The sequence below is a fragment of the Trichosurus vulpecula genome, chromosome 6 (assembly GCF_011100635.1).
Source record: "Trichosurus vulpecula isolate mTriVul1 chromosome 6, mTriVul1.pri, whole genome shotgun sequence".
NCBI classification, from domain to species: Eukaryota; Metazoa; Chordata; class Mammalia; order Diprotodontia; family Phalangeridae; genus Trichosurus; species Trichosurus vulpecula.
In genome coordinates, this window is record NC_050578.1 from 245,015,486 (window position 1) to 245,042,763 (window position 27,278).

The 27,278-nt window shown below is 43.4% G+C and overlaps 1 protein-coding gene across 1 annotated transcript in view; it reads left to right on the forward strand.

Moving 5' to 3' along the window:
• KIAA1549L (KIAA1549 like) overlaps positions 1 to 27,278 on the forward strand; it is a 144,722-nt gene that overhangs the window by 66,880 nt on the left and 50,564 nt on the right. The window contains exons 14-16 of the mRNA XM_036765125.1: positions 7,001 to 7,179; positions 11,648 to 11,862; positions 20,628 to 20,757. Of these exons, the coding sequence (XP_036621020.1) occupies positions 7,001 to 7,179; positions 11,648 to 11,862; positions 20,628 to 20,757 (524 nt within the window). The remainder of the gene's footprint in view (positions 1 to 7,000; positions 7,180 to 11,647; positions 11,863 to 20,627; positions 20,758 to 27,278) is intronic.

Sequence of the window (27,278 nt, forward strand, 5' to 3'; positions counted from 1 at the left end):
TAGTGTCAAGCTTTGAAAGGAGAATTTCCCATGCACTTCTATTAGTCATAGGAATTTAATTTCAAGTGTCAGAGAACCTTCAAGCTGGAAGGGGATTTAGACTCTTATATTTAGAGCTAGGAGAGACCCTAGAGTAGGCTCTGTGAACTTATATGGGAAAACAAAAACATATCTTTTGTTTTCATTTACCTTTGGTTTCCTCTTTAATTCACTGTGTTATGTCCAAAGGCTATGCAGGACTGCCCACAGGGAGTCCAGACCCAGGCAAGGTGAAGGACCAATGCTTCAGAGGTCATCCAGTCCAGCCCCCTCATTTTTCCCATGAGGAAGCTGAGACACAGAGAAGAGACTTTCCCAGAGTCACACAAGATTCGAACCCAAATGATCTAACTTCCGATCTAGCGTTTCTTAACACCAGGGCATCTAATAAACCCCCATCATTGTACACATGAGAGGAATGAGGCCCAGAGAGGAGAGCAACTTGCCTCAGGTCACATAATTAGTTAGTGGCAGAAATGGGCTTAAACACCGGGAGTAATGGACCTCTAGTCCAATGCCCGTTCCACTACTCCCAGATGACTTCTGATAGGCAAGGACTGAGCCAAGATGAAAAGCTCACAAGCAATTGTACTTTCTTTCACTCAGGGGGGGAGCAAACCCCCTGTGTCCTTTTGAATTTGCTCTTGTTTGTCCCTGAGAAGATGCACTCCAGGGGCTCAGGATCTAGTCAGACTGTACCCTCATTGTCTACTGTCTGGCCAAGCAAACAAAACCCCCAAACCCATGGAAACCAGAGAAGCTTGAGTGCAGATTATCGCCTCGGTAAGGCAGTTGGTGGTAGGCAGTGGAACAGAAAATCATTTTTACAATTATCAGCAAAATTCTGGAATGCAATTTTTCTTATTGTTTGTTTGGGTTTTTTGTTTTTCCAATGAAGTGGGACCTTTTATTGTCTGACAAGTAAGAATACCCCTATTGTTCAAGAAAAAAAAACCTATATAATATAGTAGAGTCATCTTAGTGGTGACAGTGAGTAGGGCCATAGGGGATTAGATTGACATGCTCCATCCAGGGACAATGGCAGAGTTTATTTGATCATGACTCATGGTTCCAGAACTGGAAGTGGGGATGGCGTGGTAGAGGAATTGGCCAGAGAAGGGAGAGTGATGTGTGGTCCTGTCCTCCCAGATAGGTCTTAACTCTAAGACTTCCTGGCTTCAAGTGAAAGGGATGATTAGATACAGTTTATGGTGATTTCTTATTAGTTTTTACAGTCACTAATAACAATCACTTACATTTATGTAACTCATTAGAGTTAAAAAGCACTTGACACACATTGTTTCGCAATGACCCTGTGAGGCAGGAACCTCAGGTAATCCTTTTCCTCATCTTATAGATCCTAGACTCCCTTGATTTAAAGCCAGAAGAGGCGGTAGAATAGGGGTTCTTAACTTTGTGTCATGGACCCCCTTGGGCTTTCTGGTGAAGCCTCTACTGTCAACTCCTTCTTAGAACAACAGTTTTAAATGCATAAAATAAAATACATAGGATTACAAAGGTAACAAAGGTGAGTGAAAATAAAGATGGAATTTTTAACTCATCTGAGTTCACAGATGCCCAGGGTAAGAGCCTTTTTATTAGCAAAAGCCATTTTCCCTTTTCTTTATAGATGAAGGGACTGAAGGTCATAGAGGTGAAGCAATTTGCCCAGGATCACATAGTGTCTGAGGCAGGAGTCAAACTTAGGTCTTCTTAACTCTGATTCCTGTACTCTATCCACCGAGCCTCCTAGCTGCTCCCAACGTTACCCTTAGATGAGCCTTAAAGGTCATCAGTCCAACCTTCTCGAAATTTCAGAATCTTAGCATTCAAAGAATCCTGAGGGGCCATCTAATCCAACCCCACTGGGAAAAGAGGACCCACTATAGCAACTGTGACATATGAGAATGTGTCCCTTTTCCTTTCGAGGGAAGCATTTCATTCCATTTTTGGTTACCTCTCAGAGTTAGGAAGTGTTCCCTGAAGTCAAGCCTATATCCACCTCTTGAAGCTTGTACCCCCAGCCCCTTGTTCTGCCCTCTGGTGTCCAGCAGAATGAGTCTTCTAGGAGATACCCTCTACATACCTGAAGGTGGCTGTTGTGCCCCTTCCCCAAGTCTGCTCTTTTCCAGGGTTGAGCCCCCCACCCCCATTCTTTCAGCTGCCCCTTGACACCATGGTTTCCAGGCCACCTGTCATTTGGTGGCTCTCTTCTGAAGAAATTCCAGCTTGCCAACATCTTTTCTAGTATATGGCTTCCCAACTGGCAAAAATCCTCCAGATGTGGTCTGACTAGGGCAGAGGCCAGGGGAACTCTTGTCTCCTCTCAATGCCTGGGGCATTTATTATGTCCCCTCTTTGGTCCAGACCTGATTTCATCAGTGTTGGGAACCTCCCAGTCTAATAACTCCTTCCACCAATTCAGAGCCACAAATCATCTGTAAATGAGTCTAGAGTGTTACTTAAGACACCGAGAGGTCTGGACACTTGCCTGGGGTCACACAGCTGGGATGTATCACACTAATCTAAGTCTTCCAAGGCTCATTCCATTACACTGCCGCTGTTCAGCTCCTGTGAGCCTCTTGTAACAGACAGGAAGTCTGGCCCTGGAGAAAACCGAGTAACTTGTCTGAGACCCCACAGCTAGTTGATGGTGTAACTGGGGTTCATCCCAGGCTTCCTGGGTCCTCCCCACTACCCGGTGCTCCTTGTCCCATGGATAAAGTAGAATCTCATGAATCCCAGTTGCAGGAGCAGAATAAGCATTTATTAAGCACCTACTATGTGCCAAGAAGTGTGCTAAGCTCTGGGCTTAGAAAGAAAGACAAAAAAATTTAAATAAATAATAAGAAAGAAAGAAAGAAAGAAAGGCAAAAGACAAGCCCCTGCTCTCGAGGATCCCATAATCTGAAGAAAGAGCCAACATCCAAAGAGATATGTACAAACAAGCTATGTGCTGGGTGATTAGGACATCACAAACAGAGAGAAGGCAGTAGAAGGAAGAGGGTTTGAGGAAGACTTCCCATAGAAGGTGGGAGCCACAAACAAGCTGCTTTAGTCATCTCTTAGTGGATTCTGGAAGGCCTTATCTACCTTCAAAAGGCACTGCATTTACTGCGTTTAATTTGACTCATCTTTTGAGCTACACTTAGTGAGAGAATGATACAAGCTGTGTATTTCTGGGAATTTAAATAACATCTCAATCTGTTAAGAAGATGGGGGCAGGGTGGACAGAAGCAAAAACACAAATAAATTGCTATAACATTCATATTTTACATAACACCTAGAACGTATTTTGTTCCTAAATTGGCCACTTGCTTCCTTATGGGAACAGGGGGCGTAATATATCTCTTGCTGAGTTGCCCTTAATACATTTTCAATCTTTTGTTAATCTAAATGGGATATGCTTTAAAAAGAAGCAAATCACAAGGATACAGCTGGGGCCCAGAATTCCTTCTGTCACTCAGTTAAGGGAGAGTGAAGGCAGATTTCAGCTATCAGAGCTGAAGAGTCTGTTGGAATGGGAACATTCACTTCACTTTTAGGCAGTCAATCAGTGAGCATTTGTTAGGCCCCTCCTATGTGCCAGGCAATATGCTCAGTTCTATGGATAAAAAGAAAGGCAAAAAAAAATAGTCTTTGTTCCCAAGGAGTTCACAGTCTTAGACATTTGACACTTATGAGACTACATCCAAACAATTATGTACAAACAAGCTATATCCAGGATAATTTGGGGGTGATCTCAGAAGAGAGGCACTGAGGTTAAGGTGGACAGGCAGAGGCTTCTTACAGAGGGTAGGATTTTATTTTATTTATTTGTTTATTTTTGGCAAGGCAATCAGGGTTAATGACTAGCCCAGGGCCACATAGCTAGTAAGTGTCTTAAGGCTGGATTTGAACTCAGGTCCTCCTGACTCCAGGGACAGTACTCTTTCCACTGCACCACCTAGCTGCCCAGAGGGTGGAGTTTTAGCTAAGACCTAAAGGAAGCCTGGGAAGCCAAGAGGTAGAGATGAGGAGAGAGCATTCCAGGCGTGAGGAACAGCCAGGGAAGGTACCTGAAGTCTAGAGATGGGATAGCTCATTCAAGGGTTAGCAGAAAGACCAGTATCATTGGACTGATCAGTATGGAGGAAAGGAAAGAATAGAAAGATAAGAAAGGGTCAGGTTATGAAGGGTTTTAAAAGCCAGAGAATTTTGTATATGATCTGAAGATAATAGAGAGCCCACTGGGCATTTTTTGGAGAAGGGGATGACATGGTCAGACTTGTTCTTCAGGAAGGTCAACTTGACAGCTCAGTGGAGTAGGATTGACTTGAGTCTAGAGGAGCCCCCAGCAGGGGATCGCCATAGACAAGAAAGAGGTGAGTTCTGTTGAATTAGGGGAATCAACGAGGAAATAGATGGTGTCTCCTTAAACTGGCCTTTTGGGGTTGTTAGTGGAGAAGGTATGTGTTGCTTTTGACTAAAGAAATCAATCAAACTATGAAGTCATTTGAGAAGGAATGACTTATGATTGGAAATATGCCATGGTGGATAGAGCTCAGAGCCTAGCATTAGGAAGAGCAGGGTTCAAACTATCCACTTCTGATATTTACTAGCTCAAGGAGTCTTAGCAAGGCACTCACTTTTTCTGTGCATCAGACAAGTTCCTAGGACTGATCCTCTAAGGTGTAGATTCTTTTGATTTCAGTAGGAAATTCCACTATTTGGGAGTATTGCCCTCTAGAGCTGATGCAGCTTTGACCCAAAGGGACTGGCAATCATTATGAATAACATTAATATTGTGAGCTTCCTGAGGTCAGGAACTGTATCTTATTTCAGCTTTGTTTTCCCTTTTCTGAACACAGTGCAGTCTGTACTTAACAAATGTTTATGAGATGGAAAATTAACTTTGATATCTGAGTCTAGATAAAATATAGCCCAGCATTTTGTTGATTGAGTTGTTGCTTTGTAAGTGGAGGTATCGTGGTATGAATGAATGAGTGAAGGATTTACTTAGGTCTTACTATGTGCCAGGCACCCTGCTGAATACCAGAGATATAAATATAAGTAAGCAAGACAGACTTTGCCCTTGAGGAACTTATATCCTAATAGGAAAAGACAACACAATTAAGGGGAACTAGGGAGGTGGGGGAGAGTTATGTTATATTTCAAATGATGGCATGATCTCAGGGCTCCCAGGGGCAGACCCCACATTCCAGCAGGAGGATGAGGCAGATGATGACCAGAGTCCAGGCAGCATGATTTCAAAATGGCGGCTGAGTGGTTGTAGTGGCCTGCTTCCAAATAAGACAAGGTCAAAGTTGACCTGTGTAGTCAACTGTGCTTGCCCTGGAGTCAGGAAGGCCTAGATTTGAACCCTGGCTGCTCCATTTACAAGCTGCCCATACCCCCATGGGCTTCTTCCTCAACTCTGCTCCCTAATAAAACCCCTACCTCTTTCAAGGCTTAGCTCAAGGGCCACCATCTTTTGGAGACCTTTCTTGATCCTCCCAATTGATAGTACTGCACCCTTCTCTGAAATGACTTTGTTTATCTTTTTAGCTTACTCTTATGTGTCTGTGTTGTTTCTCCTGCTAAAATATAAGCTCCCTGAGGGCAAGGATAGTTGTATTTTTGTCTGCCAACCTTCACTGATTAGATCAGAGCCTGGTGTAGTAGAGTCCTAAATGCTTATTGAGTCTGTGTTGGTGAAGAGGATCTTTTATATTAATCTTGGAAATAACAGAAAAGAGTAATTCTGGGAGGTGGGTCATGAAAATATGATAATCCCCATTTTCCAGATAAGGAACCTGAGGCTGAAAATAATGAGGTAACTTCTTGACATGTAGCACTGGAATGTCCTCTCTCCTCACATCTGCCTCTTAAAATGTCTAGTATCAATGAAAGCCCAGCTCAAAGGCCACCTCCTACACACATCCCTTCCAGACTCCTCCAGCTGCTGCTGTCTCTTCCCAAAATAGTACCTTGCATTTATATTATATATACTTTGTATATATGTTCATATTGCTGCTCCCCACACCCTCCCCAGAAGGTAAGTTCTTTGAGGGCAGAGACTGTTTCATTGTTGTCTGTCTTTGTATCTCAAACAAGAACAGTGCACACAGCAAGTGCTAAATAAATGCTTGTTGAGTGATTGAAGGTACTCCAAACATCAACATTATTTTTGATTACTGATCATGTCATTATGGATCTTGAGCCTCAGAGCATCTTGTTGGTCTTCTAATCTAACCCTTTCCCTTCACAAAAAAGAAGATTGAAGCCCAGTCATTCAGCGAACCAACAAGCATTTATTAAACCCTGTGCCAAGTACCAGGTCAAAAAAAAAAAAAAAAGCAAAAACCTGATCCCTTTCCTCAAGAAGCTCACATTCTAAATGATTCTGGGACATAGGCTCCAAGATCCAGGGCTGGAAGAGACTACAGAGAATATCTAGTCTGACCACCTGACTTGTCAGTCAGGAAGCATTTATGAAGCGCCTACTGTGTGCTGGGCACCATTCTAAGCCAAGGTCATCAAAGCAGTAAGTAGCAAAGATTCAGAATCATAGATCTAAGCTGGAAAAGACCTCAGAGGGCAACTTTCTCATTTTACAAATGAGGAAACTGAGTCCCACATAGCGAATGACAAGGTCATCCAACGACTAGGTGTCTGATGTGGGAATAGAGTCTGGGACTCCTGACATCGAGTCCAGTCCCTCTCCTCCCTCACCTCCCCTGTGAAAGCTCTAATTCTCTACAGCACAGAAGGCCATTCTCGAAGGCTATTACCATTCCATGGCTGCCCGGACCGATCTCAGGCTGTCCATCAGTTATCCATCCCCCTGCTCTCTCTCTCTCTCTCCCTCCATAACTCCCTCCCTTCTGTTTATCCAATCACACATCTTCTGGTGGCATCTCTTATACCACGTCTTGCTCACCAACCACCATGGAGTAAAGTCATTTGTATTTTTCCTTAGTGGCTGTGAGCGATGAAGAAGAAGGAGCGGGTCTCTTTGATAGCACAGGCAAGCCTGTGGCCGATCCATTCGACACGTCCTCTGGCTCCGTACAACTGATTGCTATCAAGCCAGCCGCGCTGGCCTCTTCCCATCCAGCATCTGAACGGAGCCAGGAGTCAGCCATCATTAATGGAGAGGTAAGGGCTTCGGGGAGATGGTGACGAAAATCCGTCATCAGACCCGAGAGAACCCGGGGAGGGAAAGGTTGTTTCTGAACAACTAGGCAGGTACCTTTTTATTTTCAATGTGAAAGGTCTGGACCTATGATGATTTATAGTTGATTCAGAAATGCAGCCAGAAGGAGAGACAAATAGATCTTTCTTCTCTATGTTTCTCTGCTTCCTTCTGGTTCAGTTTTATCTTTGGTGACCAGCTTCTGAGACCTATGCAGTCCCAGAGAGTGGGGTGGTCTGGGGCAATCTATATGTGGGTGTGTGGCTGTGTACACACACAGAGACATGTACACATACATATGCGTGCATACATGTGCACATACATGTATGCATATATACATCTAAATATAGCTGGCCCTAGATCATGTTATTCTCCTACCCAGTAAACTCCAATGTCTCCCTATTGCCTTCAGGATCAAATATAACATCCTCTGTTGGGCATGTAAAGCTCTTCACATGTGTGTGTGTGTATACATAAATATCCCTTGCACATGGCAGGGGTTAGGAATGCAGCGCCCCCATGATCTGGAACATCCATGTAAAATTTTTTGGCCCTCCCTTCTTACCAGAGAAGAAGTCTGAATTACTATGGTATTAAATGACAAAATATGTTAATATTACACAATACTATACATGTATTTTATGCATTTCTGAGGTTCTAAACTTTTTCTGTGTCATCTGCTGGCATTCATGTGTGGTCTGCAGCTTCTGCCAAAGTCCCCCAACGTTCCCACTTAATTTCGTGTGCTGGCCCATGATATAGTAAGGCCATGATGGGGAAAGTTGTGATGTGGAAAGTATATATATATATATATATATATATATATATATATATATATATATATATATATATACATATACATATGTATATATGTATGTGTGTATATATGTGTATGTATATATATACAGACCTATAAATACATATATACATATATATACACAGATACATATATAACCTAGATATGTACACTTGTGCATGTACAGTTCCAGACCACCCTACTCCATAATAAATACACGTGCATGTGCATGCATGCATACACATGTATGTATTACCAGGGGCCTGTAACTTTGTTCATGAAAGGCATTTCAAGTCAAGTCCAAAAGCATGTGTTAAGCATTTACTGTGTGCCTAGAATTGTACTAAGCCCTAGGAATTTTTTTAAAGGCAAAAACAATCCCTGCTGTCAAGGAACTCACATTCTAATAGGAGAGACAACATGAATCAGTTACTTAGGGATGATAGTTGAACAGCTGAGCGCTGATGAGATCACCAAGTGACGCTGCATAGAGGGAGAAGAAAGGAGGGTCCTGGGTAGAGCTTGGAGGGCATCCATATTTTCAGTAAGAAACTTCCTGCAGCAACGCGGAAAGTGACTGTTCACCAATGTGGAGTCTTACAGAGTCGCCAGTGGCACTGAGAGGTTTATTAGAAAAGGCCCTTGAACCTGGGTCTTCCCTCTCTGATGGCCAGGGCACTACACCCACCCCCATCTCTCTCTGTCTCTCTCTCTCTCTCTGTCTCTCTCTCTCTCTCTGTTTCTCTCTCTCTCTCTGTTTCTCTCTCTCTCTCTCTCTCTCTCTCTCTCTCTCTCTCTCTCTCTCTCTCTCTCTCTCTCTCTCATTATCTTACCTAATACCCCATTGATGATTACAGAGTGTACCCCTGGGCTGATCTAAGCTGCCAAGTCACACCAAAAAATTGTGTTAGGTGATTTGTAAAAGTGCATTTTCCACTGTGGATTTGAATCTTCATTAGAAAACGCAATGTTTATTAAGAACACGTGGTAATAATGACCAAGCTTTGAGCCAGAGAAAAGCTGAGTATATAGCATATGTTGTCAGACATGATCTATTTGTCAAATGGCCTTTTTTCTCTTTCTCTTTAGTCTTTGTTACAAGGAGGGGCTCACTGAGTAGAGAGAGGTATGGGATGGATACATTTGGAAATAAAAATGATAAAAAGACGAAAGATGTTTGTTTAAAAATTTTATTAAAAAAAAAACCCAACATGTGACAAGACATCGCTGTCAAAATAGACCAACATAGAGTTGTTCTGAAGCAGGTGCATCTAGCGATGCTGACTAATGATGGATATGGCACTGGACTGGAAGTCGGCAAGACCTAGGTTTAAGTCCCATCTCAAAGGCTCAGTAGCTGTGACCAATTACTTGATCACCCTGAGAACTTGCCCTCCTCATGTGTAAAATGGAGATAGAAATGGATGCCTCACAAGGTTATGATGAGGGCCAAATGAGGCAGCTAAGTGGCTCAATGGATAGAACACTGGACCTGAGGTTAGGAAGACCTGAGTTCAAATCCAGCCTTAGACTCATATTGACTGTGTGATCCTGGGCAAGTCACTTCACCTCTGTCTGCCTCAGTTTTCTTATCTGTAAAACAGAGATGATAATAGTATGTATCTCCCAAGGTTATGAAAGCAAACTAAGATAATATTTGTAATGTGCTTTGTCAACCTTCAGGTGCCATACTGTGATTAAATGGGATAATGTCAGTGTACGATATAAGTGTTTCTGCTGCCACTTGTTGTCATCTATATAACACTTGACCATTTATAGAGTACATTGTCTATTAATACATTAATAACTAATACATAAATATTTATACATAATTATTAAGAATTAATTAAGAATTATTCCATTTGATCCTCACGGTGGTGGCCCCAAGAGGCAAGTAGGTCAGGCCAATTTGTTCCCATTTTATGGGTGAGGAAACTGAGGGTTGAAGAAATGACATGATTTGCCCAGGCTCACTTGGCTAGTTAGTGACTGAGTTGAGAGTGGAAGCCCATCTCCTAGTCCCCAGAACATGGAATCAGGACAACTTGGGTTCAAATCCCACTTTATACACTAATTAGCTATGTTACTGTGGGCAACTTTCTTATTTGTTAAATGAGGGGGTGTAAAGGATGACCTCTAAACCTTTGATCCTCTAATCTATGGCCTGCATTCAGGCCCACCTTGGTGGACCCCTCTGAGTGAAGGCCAGTCCCCTGATAACCCAAACATCTGTTCATCTATTAGCTATCACACACAGCTTATTCTGCCCATTTTATGGCTGTGTTTTCAAATTCAAAATCCTTGCTGTGAATGTAATCGCTTAACTCAATATGCACCCCATTTTCTGTTTGCTTTCTATCTACTGCCCGGACTCCCTATAACCAAAGAACAGGAGATAAAGATTTTCTCAGCAACGGAGACTCACTGCCTAATTATAGTTTATTACAGTGGAAAGAAATGGACATTACTTGTCATCCAAACTCCTCAGGGAAGGACTGCTTTTTGGTCTCTGTATTACCAGTGCTTGCAATGCCTGGGGCATAGAATAAGGATTAGGGAGAAGGCCTGAACCTATGATTTCACAGGGAACTCTGGGAGGACAAAACTCCCTACGTTGATGTTTTTTGGTTTTTGTATTACCAGTGCTTGCAATGCCTGGGGCATAGAATAAGGATTAGGGATAAGTCCTGAGCCTATGATTTCATATGGAACTCTGGGAGGAGGAAACTCCCTACATCAATGCAGGTTAACACCTGTCTGGGTCTTAATATCTTAGAGCAAAAGTGTCAAACCCTTGAGAAGCTCTGAGGCTGTTAGTGGGACTGAAGCAGATTAAAATGTAATTGAGAAATGTTTAATAAATTAAAATAGAACACAACACAGGCAGTGTTGATTTGTGGTTTCCTAAGTCCTTAGGCAGCCTGCAGAGATCTGTTTCTACTAGAATTTGAAGACCCCGTCTTAGAGAATTGCCTGGAGATACTGAGAGTCTCACTGCACAGGGTTTGTCAGAGGCAGGACTTGAATCCAAGTCTTCTTGGCTTCAAAGTCAGAAGGTTCGCATTTACATCATGCTTTACAAGAGTCTCTGAGTATTTAGTCTAAGTATTATCTCCATTTTCCAGATGAGGAAACTGAGGCTCGAAGAAGGAATTTGTCCATGACCACAAAAGTAGAAAATAGGAGAGCTGAAACTTAAACCCCGTTTTTGCCCCTCCTCGGTGCCTCTTCTCAAGAGGGTGAAAATGTCCTGTCTCATATTTGAATTGTCGCAGAGAGGACAAAAATGCAAGCCGAAGGGCAGTGTGCTATGGTGGGAGGGGACCTGGCCTCAGAGTCAGAGGACGTGGGTACAAGGTCAGCCTCTCATTCAGATCAGCTGTGTAGCCGTGAACAAGCCACTTAATCTTTCATTACTCCCAGCCAGGTCTCCAGGATTACAAATTGCAAAACAGGTGCCGATTTTGCTGTGGTAGAAGGAATTTCCTCTCCAGAAGTTCCGTGTACCAACGAACTCACAGGTTTGAACCAAAAAATAAAAATGCAGGGCAGTGTCTGGGGAAAGCCCCGGCCGGCTGATTCAGAGCCTCGCGCACCTGCTCGGTCACACTCCTGAGAATCCGCTCCCTCCGCAGGTGAACAAGGCCCTGAAGCAGAAGTCTGACATTGAGCACTATCGCAACAAACTGCGCCTCAAGGCCAAGCGGAAAGGCTATTATGACTTCCCCCAGGTCGAGGGGAACAAGGCTCTGACAGAAAGAAAGATGTACGAGAAAGCCCCCAAAGACATCGACCATGCCTTGGATCCCGAGCCGGAGGCGCCCTCTCCCTTTGGCGAACCCAAAAGCAGGTAAGTTGCTCGGGAAACGTGGTCGATGTTAAAGGGACAGCGGGTGCGGGAATCGATGCGTTTCCGCCTGGGCGGTCGTTGGCAGGGTGCGCCTGTCATCCCTTCTCCTACATCAAGGATATTGACTGGGACTCTGGTGGGATCTGAAGTTCGGGGCTCAGTAGTGCGTTTGCAGGAGGATAAAGGGGAGAGACGGAAGGACGTGAGAAAGAAGACTGTAATTGAACTTTTTACATGATTTGTTTCGGCTCCCTTGCAATGTGAGGGACAGTCCCAAGGAGGTGGTTTGGCCAATCAGGAGAAGGTTTCAGGGCTGGAGGAAGATGTAATAACCTCCTAGGTTTCATCTGCGGTCCAGCGGAAAGAGCATCCAATTGTCAGTGGCGCCCAAAGGCCTCTAAGATAAAATCCAGTCTGCTTTGTCCCGCATCGAGAGTCCTTCTAAATCTGGCTCCAGCCCCGTCTTTGCGGGCTGCTTATGCGTGTCTGCCCCTCACTCACTCACTGGCTCAGAGGCCCATTCCCTGGCAGCCAATGTATCATCTCCCACCTCTGTGACGCTCCCTCCCTCCTGGAAACTCCGCCTTTAAACTTCAGAGCAAATGCCTACAGGCAGCTTTCCTCAAATCCTTTCCATTCTTAAAGCTCTTCTGCTGGAATTACTTTATGTTTATTTGTATATATCTTGTACTTTTGTGCTTGTGCTGTTCATCCCCAGTAGAAACTCTGTGAGGACAGGGACCATTTTTAATTTTGGGAACCCAGTGCCTGGCATACAGTAGGAATTTAATAAATGCTTGTTGGATTAGATTGGAATTGGGGAACCTGGGTTTACATCCTGTCTCTTCCACTTACTAGCTGGGTGATCTTGGCCAAGTCCTAGGACTTAGTTTTCTCATCTGTAAAAAAAGAATTTACTACCCCTGTTTCCTTATCTGTAAAATGAAAGGGTTGAATTGGAATGTGTCTGAGGTCCCTTCCAGCTTTCAATCTGTCTTCCTTTGCTGTTCAATTGTTTTTATTAAACTGTTTACCGCCCCCTCCCCCAGAAGAGGAAAATTTCATCCATCAAGTCTTGTAAGCCTCCTGCCTGGGCTTCAGTGCTGGGCCAAACATCTATTTTTCTAGGACGGGTTTTTTCTCTGATGTGTAAACGTGTCATAAATTGGAGAAAAAAGAGACAGAGAGTTCAGTGCTGACTCCATCTCCTGGGTTTCAGGCAGATAGTTAGCCTTTCCATCTTCTTGAGCTGAACTTTAGGGCTATGCATTTTGCAGAGATGTAGAATTCCCTCTGAAAGAGGGTACATTGCAAGAGCAAAACAAAACAAAACTCCTTTTCTCTGAAACCCTTTGCAGAGAATGTAAACTCTTAGTTGAATATAAGCTCCTTGAGGACAGGGGCTGTGTTGTACTGAGCAGGTGCTTTGTAAATGCTTATTGGGTCAAATCAGACTGAACCAAACTGAAACCATCTGTCAGTCAACATTTATTAAACACCTATACTTACGAGCACTTGAGTGGAGTTTTACTAGAAAAGACAAGTAAGTTCAGAGTCCCCAGGGGTGGATGGAGATTGAGAACAGAACAGGTAGGAATAAGGTTGGGTCACAGAGATTTCCAGGACTGGCCACAAAATGCAACATCTGAATATCTGTCATCAGCCAGTCAGTCAATCAACGAGCATTTATTAAGCATTTACCGTATTCCAGGCATCCTTCTAAACACTTGGGATAGAAAAAAAGGGCAAAAATACCATTCCTGTCCTCAAGAATTCTAATGGGGGAGACATCATATAAATAACTAGGTACATGTGAGATAAATAGAGATAGAAGATGAATTCGGAGCGGAAATGCAAATGATGATGCACTCACGGTTGTTATTGTGGTTCATCCTTCATTCTTGAAGAGGACCAATGACATCACGAGGGCGATGTCTCGACTTGTGCATGAATGAGATTTGAGTGAGGCAGAGATGCATGAAGTCATCAGCCTCACTCTCTCCTCCATTCATTGAAGTCAAGACAACTGGTGATGGCCCAGGATGCAGTGGGTAACCTTAGCCTTTCTAAATGAAGGTCTTTCCCAGGTCTCATAGAAATAGGAAAGTTAAGGATGAGAGGAAGGTTTTGGGGAAAAGATAATGAGTTCTGTTTTAGACATGTTGAGTTGGAGGTGCCTGCCACACATCTAATTCAGGATGTCTATAAGGCATGATATGTGACTAGATCTCAGAAGAGAGACTAGGGCTGGATAGACATATCTAGGAATCTGCCTAGGGGTGATAACTGGACCAATATAGAAGTCACCAAGTGGGATAGTATAGAGCTTAAAGAGGGGCACAGGCCACAACCCCATGTTTAGTGGGCACTACCTAGATGAGGCTCCAGCAAAGGAGACTGAGGAGTGGGCAGCCAGGTGGAGGAGAACCAAGAGGGAGCAGCATCATGAAAACCTGGAGAGGAGAGAATATACAGGAAATGATTCATTTCCTCTTCCTCTATTCAGTGAGCTCTTTGACATCAGGGATTACACCTCATTCATTTCTGTGTTCCCCACAGTGCTGGTTTCAAGGTCCTCTATACTAAGTACTTAATAAATGAAAGGAGACCCCTGGGAGGAAGCTGAGTGTGGCAGGAAACCAACTCATTGACCTGAGCTGGTCATCTGGCTGGTTTGTTTAGGGTTGATCAACATGATAGAGTAGGAAAAGACCTAGGTTTGGAGTCAATGGACCTGGTTTCAAATCTAAGCTCTGTCACCTAAATTGTGTGACCTTACGCAAGTCACAAGATTGTAAATTCTTGGAGGGCAGAGACTGTCTTTTGCCTCTTTTTGTATCCCCATTGCTTGGCAATGTTCATTCGTTTTAGTCATGTCTGATCCCACTTGGCATTTTTCTTGGCAAAGATACTAGAGTGATTTGCCATTTCCTTCTCCAGCTCATTTCACAGGTGAGGAAACTGAGGCAAATAGGGTGAAGTGACTTGCCCAGGCTCACACAGCTAGTAAGTGTCTGAGGTGAGATTTGAACCCAGGAAGATGAGTCTTCCTGATGCCAGATCCAGCACTCTATCCACTGCACCACCTAGTTGCCCCATGGCACATAATAGAAGCTCAATAAATGTTTATTGAATTGATCTCTTTTGACCTCCATTTTCTCATCTTTAAGATGAGAGGATTAAGCTAGATGACCACTCAGGCCCCTTCCAGCTCTAAATCTGTGATTCTATGACTTTGGAGTGGAACTTTAAATCAAGCGTTCTTCTGTGTCATTTTAACAACCAAGCTTAGCCTTGAAGAAGAATTGAGAAAATCACTGGAAAGAGGCCTGGCTTTGGAATAGGGGACCTGGGTTCATATCCTTCCTCTGTCCTTTACTGCTTCATATGACCTCAGGCAAGTCACCCCATCTGTCTGACCCTCAGCTTCCTCCTCTGTGAAGTAATAGTGTTGGGTTCCTTCCACGTCTAAATCTATGATCCTTTCTTTGAAGACTTGGGGAACCATGGGTGTAGACATTGCACATGCTGTCAAGTATGGTGAGTGGGTTGGTTGGTTTGGCTGAAATGCTTCCCCTAACCCTCTGCCCCTTTTTCTTTTTTCTTACAGAGGATGGTTTGCTAGGTAGGGTAGAGGGAGGAATACATTAGGAAGTAAAGATGTTGCAGAGTTAAAATATATCAACAAAAAGAAAATAAATAAGTGGTATAATAAATAACATAAGCATAGCTTTGGGATCCAAGATCTACCAGGGCAACTAAGAGGCTTGGCCTAGATGCTTCCCCCTAGGAAAGACAGAGTGTTTGCCAGCTCAAGTGAGCCTTTACTCACTATGGAAATAACCAGCGTTATAAAGCCAAATTGGAAAGCATCGCCTCCACTTCACAAATCGAATCAATGTGGTTTTATTTTCAATAAAGAAAAGAAATAACTCTTAAGCCAGTGCCCAATTTACCGTGACACTAATTAGGCTTGGTTGGCGTAACAAGTTATTGCTACAAAATGACATTAAGAAAGTTTTTACGATGTATGGGGTTGGAGTGTTAGTGACTTGAAAAAAATAGATGACAAGATGCAGATTTCAGAGCAAGACCTGTTCAATACAAGTGTCTATTAAGTGCCTACTACATGCCAGGTGGGCAGCTAGGTGGCACAGTGAATAGAGTGCTAGGCCCAGAGTCAGGAAGTTCAAATCTGGCATCAGACACTTACTAACTGTGTGACCCTGGGCAAGTCACTTAACCCTGTTTGCTTCAGTTTCCTCATCTTTAAAATGAGCTGGAGAAGGAAATGGCAAACCAATCCAGTATCTTTGCCAAGACAACTCCAAATATGGTCACGAAGACTGAAAGACAACAAAATATGCCAGGTACTGCACTAGGTATTAGAAATAGAGGCAAAAATAAACAGTCTCTTCCCTCAAAAAGCTTACAGTCTACCGAGGAAAAATGATGTGTGCATAGCGATAGAAACGAAAAACAAAGCAATTTCAGGGAGGACCAGTAACCAGGATTAGCAAGGACCCTCTGTTGGAGACAGCCCTTGACCTGAGCCTTCATGCTAGGGGTTGTAGGAGATGGAGCTGAGACTAGACATGGTATCTATAATTAGAACTGGAATGGATTGAAATCATTAATTTATGCCCAAGTAGAAATGTATCTACCTGGTAGGTCTGATCCATTGGGATCCAGGTAAAAAATCAATTTGAAAGAAGACCATAAAGCATTAACTCTAAAAATGGGATGGAGAGAAATGGGGATAAAGGAAGGAAAGAAGCAAAGGATGGAAGGAAGGAAGGAAGGAAGGGAGGGAGGGAAGGAAGAGAGGAAGAAAGAGAATGAAAGAGAAAGAGGAAGGAAGGAGGGAGAGAAGGAAGGAAGGAAAGAAGGAAAAACAGAGAGAGGAAGGAAAAGAGGGAAGGAAGGAAAGAAGAATGAAAGAGAAAGGGAGGGAGGGAGGAAAGAGGAAAGAAAGGATGGAAAGAAGGAAAAATAGAAGGAAGAATAAAAGGAGGGAAAGAAGAAAGAATGAAATAAAGAAAAGGAAGGAGGGAGGGAGGGAAGGGAGAAAGGAAAGAAGGAGGAAGGGAGGAAAGAAGGAGGGAAGGGAAGAATGATGGATCATAGATTTAGAGCCAGAAGGCACCTGAGATCCAGGGAGATTAAGTTACTTGTCCAATGTCACAAGAGAGAACAGGAAAGCTGGTTCTCATCTCAGACTTTTGGATGGTTATTTGAAAATCCTGGAGTCTATTCCTCCTAGTCACAAAATAACCTACTTAAATGTCAATTGCTAATCCCAGCACCTCCCTTCTTGTTAGTGAATCTTCTCTAAATGGGCTAATTGGCAATCTCTGGACAATTGGAAAGTCTGCTTTTCCAAAAATGATTTGTAATTAGGTCAAGGATGTGAATACTTTGGGGCTTTTGATAGTGTGTGAGATGCTCAGAAAATATCCTATTTCCCCAATGAGATGAAATCGTGTCTGTTTCCTTGCTTCCCATAAAGACAGTCCCTACCTGCAGAAAAATGTAGGTGCAGTTTACAACTGAACATAGGTGTGTGAGTGTGTGGGTGTGGGTGTGTATTCACTTACACAGAGTGAATAAAGGTAATGTGGGCTGCCTCAAGAGGTGTGGGGTCCTGCTCCTTGGAGGTCTTCAAGCCATACCTGGATGACCATTTCATAGGTAGGTTACAATGGGGATTCCTTTGGGATTGGGTCATATGGCCACCAAAGTCCCTCCCAACTCTCAGATTCTGTGCTTCTATAATTTCAAGGTAAAAAAGAACAGTAACGACTAGAGTGAGGGGGCTATGAGGAAAAACCCCATGTAGGTGGAGAACCCTGAGCAGTGATATGTGGGAAGCGAGGTAGATTCTACAAGGTGGAGGTAAGCAGGGAATGCAGTCCAGGTGTGGCAGATAGCCTATGCAAGGGCGCATGATGGGGAAATGGAATTTTGCATATGAGGAACAGTGAGTACGTCAGTTTAGTTAGGCTGTAGAGGATGAGTGTATGATCAGTCTCTAAAAATAGATTGGAAGCAGATGAGGAAGGGCTAGAAATGCAGACAGAGGAGTTTTGTTCTTATCCCTGGTGGCAGTCGGGAGCCAGTGAAGCTTCTTGAGCAGGGACATGGCATGGTCTAACCTGTGCTTTAGGCATAGGGCTGTGGCTTTTTGAAAGAGGGGTTAGAGGGTAGAGGCAGGGGGACTCACACCACTACACCGTTAACTTTCCATCCAGCACATAGGAAGTCCAAGACTTTAAAGTTAGGAAGGAGAAGGTGCAAAACTCCTTGGAGTTCCCTTAATGTAGGTGCTGTGGATAGCAAGGTTGCTCAGGGGAAATTAAAGAGGCAGTGTTCTCGTCCTGCTCTCTGCCCCTAATTCTGTGGTCTTGGAAATGTTGGCTCATCTCACTGAACCTCGGTTTCCCCAATCTCAAAATGGAGAGATTAACATTTTCCACTCCACATGTTGAAAGCCTGGCATGGTGTGGTGGAAGGTGCATAGATCCTATAGTCAATCAGTTACGTGATCAGACAGTCAACCAGCCAACATTTATTAAATGCCTGCTGTGTGCCAGGCTCTGTGCTCATTGCTAGGGATACGAAATCAAAATTGAAATTGTCCCTGCCCTTTAAGAGCTTGCCTTCTAATGAGAATATGTGAGGTTAAAAATCCCAGCTCCAATCATTACTCACATTTTAGTAGGTTATTTTGTGACTAGGAAGAATAGACTCCAGGATTTTAAATAACCACCCAAAAGTCTGAGATGAAACCTAGTTTTCCTGTTCTCTCTCGTGACATCGGGCCAAGTAACTCAATTATGAGCTATGAACAACTTATGTCATCTCTGAGAATCTGTTTCCCAATTTGTAAAATGGGCATATTACTTGCGCTTCCTAGGGTTGCTATGACAAAAACTCCTCGTAAACTGGAATTTACAAACTTCGTATTTGGAACTAAATGGATTTTATTCCATTAGGATATGTTAAAATATATTATCATGTTATGTTATATTACATCATAGAATTATTGTTCCATAATAATTATCATGGAATTATCATTAGAATTTACTCTGGAATAATATCATTCCATTATGGAATGGGAGCAGGAATTGGTGGGTTTCCTCACCATTCAAAATTTTTTAAAAACACTTTGATAGCAGGAGAAGTATCTTAGTTCGATGGGAAGACCACTGGCTCCAGAGTTAAGGGTCCCCTAACTCCCCACATTCCCACCCCCAGTACTTGCTACTTGTCTGATTCCAGGCAAGTGGCGTCACCTGCCTGGGCCTCAGTTTTCCTCTCTGTAAAATGAGGGCATTAGATTAGGACGGCTGAGGTCCCTTCCAGCTCTCCATCTAGGTTACCGTGAGCTCAGATGGATGAGGAGGAGGGAATGCTGAGAAGACAACCATGCATTTGCCGTGGCTGCTGGATGCTGAAGCTCCAGTCCTGATTGTGTTCCAGTTACAAGGGAATCCTCTGAGCCGCTGTGATCACAGTAACTGCTCTCCGGAGCACCAGCTCTTTGGGAGGTGGGCAAGGGAATGACGAGGAGGGGGTGTCTCTGTCCTCAGCTGGTTGGGGGAGGTGGCTTCTTAGAGTCCTTGAGTCTGAAGAATAAAAGGTTAATGGAAGCAGGCGATATCCTGAGTCATCAAAAAAAGCAGTTGTGTTTCTTGAAACAGAGCCTCATAAAGGCAAGGTGTACCGTCCAAGGTTTGAAACTGGAGAGCCAATGGGTGCCTTTTAATAGGAGTTAGCAGAGTTGTAACTAGGAAAGGGTGACTGGTTCTTTGCCCCAGGGCACTAATATCAGGGAAGGCAGAAGGCGTGTTTCTGTCCTCTGACTTGTCATCTTTGCCTCCTCGTGATCTTTCACCAGGCAGACAGCCTAGACCATGCAGTGTGACCACTCTGCTCTGACCCTGACCCTGGGCCACCCTCCCCCCTGCCCCAGAGTCCTATTGCTTCAGCTCCCATCTCCCAGGGCCTGCCTTCCCCAGTCACTGCACCACCACCACCCCCCACCCCCCCCCCCCCGCTTCCTACAATGGGTCTGCGAGATAAGCTTTGCCATGAAAGCCTAGATCAGACTTCCTGAGGGATGGACCACCCCCTCTTCCAGCACAGTTATACTTGGGGCAGACCATGCTCATTACTGTTCTGAGATTTGGACAGATCTTAGAGATGATCTCATCTAACCCTATCATGTTGCACATGAGGAACAAGAGTCCCAGGGAAGGGAGGTAACTTTCGCAATTGATAGGAGATGTCCAATCTCTGTAAGGAAAAAAACAATTCCATTTAAGACTAAATGAGAGCCGCTTTTGTGACTTTTAAAGATATAACATGAGCTTCCCAACAGAAGATCATAAATTTAGAATTTGCAGTGACTTCAGAAGCCAACCCCCCCATTTTACAGATCATTTACAGAATCAAGATCATGCAGGTAAGTAAGTCTCACAGACAGGATTGGAATTCCAGTCCTCTGGCTCTTTCTTCTGTACCAAGCAGCCTTTCCACTCCTCTCCCCGGGCCCAGTTTTGCCTCACAAACCCCAAGATTGATGATGTTTATTTCCCAGACATATGGGCTTGTGGGAAGAGCAGTACTAACATCTTCATAGGAGTTTTCTGAGGCAAATTCGCCATTTTCATTGGTTGCCTATTAATTTAGATCAATAGAGAATTCCATCTGTCCCTGTCCGGGAGTGAGTTGCATAATGACAGTTATTGGATTTTCTACAGGCAACAGATGAAGAACTCCATGTACCGAAGCCGGCAGTCTTTAAACAGCCCCAGTCCAGGAGAAACCGAGATGGACCTCCTGGTGACACGGGAGAGACCCCGACGAGGAATCCGGAACAGCGGCTATGATGTAAGTTTCTCTGGTGGCTTGGGTGCTGAAAAGAAGTCTTGATTCCAAATCAGTAGGTACAAGGACTGGGATACCTTTCCATAGGCCTAGAGTTCAGGGTATTTCCACAGGCTCCCCGAGGGGAAACAAAAAGTATTCCTGTTTCATTTCCTTGCTCAGACCGCTCTCTTTTCTCAGTGTGAGGGTCCTTGAAAAGTACCTGCCTCAGAAATTAGAGCTCAAAGCACTTCTAAGATTACTGGTTTGTAAACTTTGGTCAGTATTCCTGGTCCCACTGATTAGTAATTCAGTAATTTGTGATCTCCACAGTGTTGGATATCCCTCCAATGATATAAATCATCAACCCTTCACATCTTTTTAAATCATTGTAATTTTCATCCAGTCCTTTCATAGGACTCTCGCATAGATGTTCCATCCAGTGCCCTTACCTTGGATTCTTTTAATATTTCCTCACCACCAGGGCAATTACACAACAGCTATCCACCACTTCTTCCGCAATCTCAGGACAAGAAGGTACCACATCCTTCCTGTCAAACGTGTCCTTGATAAGAGCTTCTGGCTAGTTCTCCTCTTCAGGTCATCACTGGTATACCCTACTTAGACCCAGAATTCATCTCTCCATGACCCTATGGGGGTCATCCATAATCTGATTCTTCAGAGAGCATGAGATCCCATGATTTACAGTCACGTGGGAGAATGTTGTTTTTTTTTTAAGATAGGAATTGTAGGATTCAGTAGTTTGGTATTATTGAAAGCCCTATATTTTCCAAAACCCAGTGCAGCCTTCTTCTATTCAACCAAAAGATTAGGCAATGAATGAGAAACTGTTGGTTAAGCGAGAGTTACACATACTTAGATGCTTCGATGGCTTTTGGGATTAGCAATGTGGGAATTCATAGGATTATAGATCATTGATTTAGAGTTAAATGGAGCCTGAGGCCATTTAGTTCAATACTTTTTTAAATTAAATTTTTTTCTTCAATTAACAAACATTTTCTCTTCCTCCTAGTACTCCTTGTACTCCCCATGGGGAGAGGGGAAACTAAGGGGAAGTCAAACAAAACTCTTGTAACAAACATGTATAACCAAGCAGATTTCTGTGCTGGCCATGTCCAAAAAATATATATCTCATTCTGTATCTTAAGAGTCCATTATCTCTCTAACAAGAGATAGGTAGCATGAACCATCATTGGGAGCCACCCCCCTGGAATAATGGTTGATCATTGCTGATTGGAGTTCTTAAATCTTTCAGAGTTATTGGTTTTTACAATGTTGTTGTTATTATTATATAAATTGTTCTCCTGGTCCAGCTCACTTCGCTGTGCATCAGTTCATATATGTCTTCCTGAATGTTTCTCCAAAGCAGTCCCCTTCATCATCACTTATAGAGAAATAATACTCCATTTCATCCATATACCATAATTTGTCAGTCATTTTCCATTTGATGGGTACCCTGTTAGTTCCAGTTCTTTGGTGCTACAAAAAGAGCTGCCACAGATATTTTTGTGCATATTTGAATCCTTTTCTTCTTTCTGTGATGTCTTTGGACCTCAGCCCAGTAGTGGTATCAGTGGGTCAAAAGTGGCTTTGGGGACATAGTTCCAAATTGCATTCCAGAAAGGCTGGACCAAGTCTCAACTCTACAAATGGTGCATTGAATCTAATCCACTTTTATATATGAGGAAACAGAAGGCTATGGATTTAAACAACTCAGCAATATAAGTTATAACAGTACAACGTACTTTTTTATGCCTACCTATCCTCTATGATTCTTGTCCATATCCTCCACAAATCCACCACAAGGGGTCCAACAGCATACTGGGAGCCTTCCATGGATAACAATGGCCCCTGGGCCAGCCATCAGCTATCTCTCACTCTCTCTTCATGACTGGTCCCTTTCTTCTTCCACTTGTACATGTCCTTGGTGAAATCTTTTCACACCTCCTCCTTCCCACGCAAATCCCTGTTCATGATGTGCCACAGGCTGCTCACGCCCACCATGCCTCTCTCTGTCACCCTTTATTTCTTCAGAAACTGTCACATTCCATGATCAACAGCCAGAGTTTAGCACCAGAGGCATCGCACGAGTGACCTTTAAATTCACTAGTAGATTTATAAGCAATTGGAGTTCTTTCTCCCATTCTTGGAAACTCAAAAGATGAACCATGCCAAAGCAAGACAATTTGTCTGAGTCTGGGTGTCTTTTCCTAACCCCACTGTGAAATTCAGAGTTTGAATATGTACCCAACTAATTAATTCCTCATGCTGAAGGAACAAACACACATTCCACTGAGGGACTTGGCAATGTGTAAAAAAAACCCAAACAAACAAATAACCCAAGGACATTTAGGGAAGTCTTTCAATGGAGGATGGTTTTCTCAGATGCTCAGAATTTCCCTGGTGATCTGCTGTATTTTGACACTTACCTTTAGGCATTACCCATCAAGCCACATTCTGCCAAGGTGCGGATCTTAGATGAATGAACCCACCTTTTGATGAGGCTGTGGCCAGAGTGTCTCTTTGCTCCAGAATATCAAGCAGCCTTTATAAACAAACACTTGGGTTTCATCAAAGGTGGCAAACCCTTCCAGTCTCTTTGCCAAGAAAACCCCAAATGCAGTCAGAGTCGAACATGACTAGAAATGACTGAACAACAACGCTTTTCTTCCCCTCAGAGCAGGTTCCCCTGATTCCTTCCTTCACCAAACATGGGCAGGAAGTAAGCTTCTGAAGACTAGGGACTGCTTCGGCTTTTGTTTCTGCGCAATGCCTACTACATAATGGGTGCTTAATAAATTGATTGATTAATTAGGTGTTTGCTCTTTGCAAGAACACTCTGCTAGGCTAAATGAGATGTAAAAAAAGTCCTTCATGGAGTTTGCTACTTGAGACAAATGCCGATAATTATCATACATTGAATTAAGGAGGTGCAAAACAAATCTCGTGTGAGGTCCAAAGGGGAAAGATCATTACGAGTGTGGAAGAGAAGGCTCAAGGAAGTCTTCTGAGAAATGGGCGTCATTTGGGTTGGGCTTTAAACATTAAGCACCTACTATGTGCTAGGCGCTCTGCTAAGAGCTTTACAAATATGTCATGTGATAGTCACAATGACCCTGTCCAGTGCGTCTCTTTGCTCCAGAAAATCAAACAGCCAAATGTACACACAGATGCACACACTTGCATTTCACCAAAGATATGCCTATGTGGCACAGTAGATACAGTGCCAGGCCTGGAGTCAGAATGACCTGAGTTCAAATTTGGCCTCGGATATTTACTAGATGTGAGACCCTGGGCAAGTCACTTAGCTCTGCCTCAGTTCCTCATCTGGAGAATGAGTTGTAGAAGGAAACAACACCACTTTCAATACCTTTGCCAAGAAAACCCCACAAGGTATCATGAAGAGTCAGACACAACTGAAGTGGCTGAACAAGATGCTTTTCTTCTTCTCCATTTCCTTCCTTCAGCAAACACTGGTGGAATGGGAGGTAGGTGCTATTACCATCCCATTTCATATATGAGGAAACTGAGGCAGGTTAAATGACTTGTATGAACATCCAGTAAGTATCTGAAGCTCTGATCTGAGCTAAAGTTGGGGCTGGGATCTGAACATTCCCAAGTTAACACAGCCAGTTGGCAGGAGAGCTAGGATGATCAATCAGTCAAGCAGCAAACATTTATGAATTGTCTACTATGTGCCATGCACTGTGTAAGGTGCATTTGAAAGTCAGAGAGAATCCAATTTTGGCTGGAACATTAAGTATGTGAGGGGAAAGTAACAGGAGATAAATATAGAAAAATAGATTGGTGCCACATCGTGGAGTGCCTTGAGTACCCATCAGAGGAGTCTACGTGCCAGCAGTATTTAGAGCTGGAAAGGAACCCTCCCCTTCATTTTCCAAGGAAATTTGTATTCCCCAGTGGATCAAGTGTATGTCTTTAGATCCCCAGCCCCCAGAACAATGCCTTATAAATAAATAAGCAGTTAACAAATGCTCATTGAGTTGACTTGGAGTGAAGCCTAGGGAGATGCCTGAGCAGAGGAATGGCACGTATGACTGGCTCTGTGCATACAGAAGGTTAGCCTGGGAGTGAAGGATGGATTGGAGGAAGCCCAAAGCAGAAACAGGAAGACATGCTAGGAGGTGATTGAGGGAATCCAGAAGGGTTGTAATGAGGGTGTGGTGGCAGATGGAACTGGGAGGAAGGGATAGAGGGGAAAGATGGAAAGTTGGGAGTGACAGAACTTGGTAATCAACCGATTAGCTAGAAGAAGTGAGTGAAGAGAAGAGTCAAAGGCGTCAAACATGGGAGATTGGAAGAACCACGTTGTCCTTGCCAGAAATAGTGATGTTAGAAAGAGGAATAGGATTAGGTGAAAAGCAGATGAGCTCTAACAATGGAAAGAGCTGACAGAGCCCAAGTCCATCCAGGTAAATCTACATGCTTCAAGAGCTATTTATTACAATGATTAATTTCTCATTCATGGAGCTAGGACATAGCTCAGTTCTGATGAGCCCTGGGCTGGGAGTTGATGTGATCATGTTCTAATCTGAACTCTAGCAGTAATGGATTATGTGACCCTGGGCTAGTTCTTTCCCCTGGCCTCACCTGTGACTCAGTTTCCTCATCTGTAAAATGAGCTGGAGAAGGAAATGACAAACCACTCTAGGATCTCTGCTAAGAAAACCCCAAATGAGGTCACAAAGAGCCTGATACAACTGAAAAGACTACAAGCAACAACAATAATGCCCAGAATGTGCTTGATCCTCTCCTCCCCCTCTGGGCATCCCTAGCAGCCGTCAGGTCCTCACTTCAAGAACCATCTCCTTCAAAATGCCTTTCCTAATTCCTTCAGGTGGTAATACCACCCCCCAATCCCTTTGTATTTCTTTTGTGTCTTTCTGGTGTTTACTGCTCTCTGAGGATATGTTTTAACACATAAGCTTCTCATGGACATCATCTGTCTCATTTTTCTATTTGAATGCTCTACCTTGTATACAGTAAGAACCTAATCAATGCTTGTGGATTGGTAACTCTGACTCTGCTACTAACTAGCTGCATTAATTTGGAAAAATACAGATCGTGGGTTCTCATTTTGGTCAGATCATAAGATTTGGAGCTGTGGATTCTTCAAAGTCACTTCCTTCTCGGGTTCTCAGACTCCCTCTTAATCAAGAGAGAATCGGTTGCTCTGATAGTGCAGTGAGCATGGCTGAGGCCCCTCGTGGAATGGTAGTCTGGGCTAGAGACCCATCAATCGGAAGAGCAGGCCCTAGAGAAATCTAACCAGGGGCCAAGGCTGCTGGTGAGAAAAGGAAGGCCAGGGAGGGAGGTGAGCTGGGAATTAATACTAGAATTCGCTATCATGACAAATGACTCCAGATGCTTTGTGCAGCTCTGGGGCATTGGGGGTTGTTTGTAATTGGTGTTTTTTTTCCCCATTAGCTAATTAAGGTAGTGTTAACAATAATGAACAACCTATTCTTTCTTATACCAAAGTTGCCAATGGTTCTGTGTTGGGTGGCTAATTATCCTCCAACCACCACCAAGGCAGAGGTGGTGTGGTGGCTTTCTTCTATAAGAAATGCTCAAAAGACTGGCTTTAGAGTTAGAACCCAGAACCTCAGAACACTGGCTCTAGAGCTGCTCCAGAACCTGGGTTCAGGTCCCACCTGTAATATTTAATGCAATACCTGGATGATCTTGGGCAAATTACTTAATCTCTCTGGGCTTCAATTTCCTCATCTGTAAAATGGGAGAGTTGGACCCTAAATGTCCTTTGAGGCTCCTTCTTGCTCTACATCCATGATCCCATGAACCTCGGTTACCTGGCTTCCCTGCGCCTCCATTTTCTATCTATAAAATTGAATTAGAATAGATGACCTCCGAAGCCTCTTGCTGCTTCAGATCTAAGATCCTTTAGCACTTGTAATTTGTAAAGCACTTTTCTCATAACTAACCTGTGTAAAATAATATTATCCCCAGGTTAGAGATGAGGTGTGTCTGTTCCTAATAATGCTCTGAGAGAATGAGTGACTTGCCCACAGCAACACAGCTATAATGAAGCCTTTCTGTAATTTAATGCTGTGGGATAATAACTGCATAGTTTGGCCCCAAAGAAGAGAGGGGAAAAAAAGATTCCTTTCTCCCTTCTTTGCAGAGGTGGGGGCCTGTGGGTGTGGAGCATGGCAAATACTTTCAGACTCAGTTGAGGTATTGGTTAGTTCTGCTGAAGTGCTGTTTTTTCCGTCTTTTAAATTTCTTATTACAAAGGATGGCTCTCTAGGAAGGGCAGGCCGAGGGTTTTACTTGGAAATGAACATGTTACAAAAACAAAATATATCATTAATTTTAAAAAAAAATTATAAGTATTAAAATAAAAAGGAAGCCTTCATGTTTTTAAGATGGATTGTTCGATTTCCATCTCCTGTTCGATGACACCCCAAAGTTTGTCACAAATTCACCAGATAAAATTGATCGTAACTCAGTTTGATTTACGGATAATAGAGGCTGACATTTAC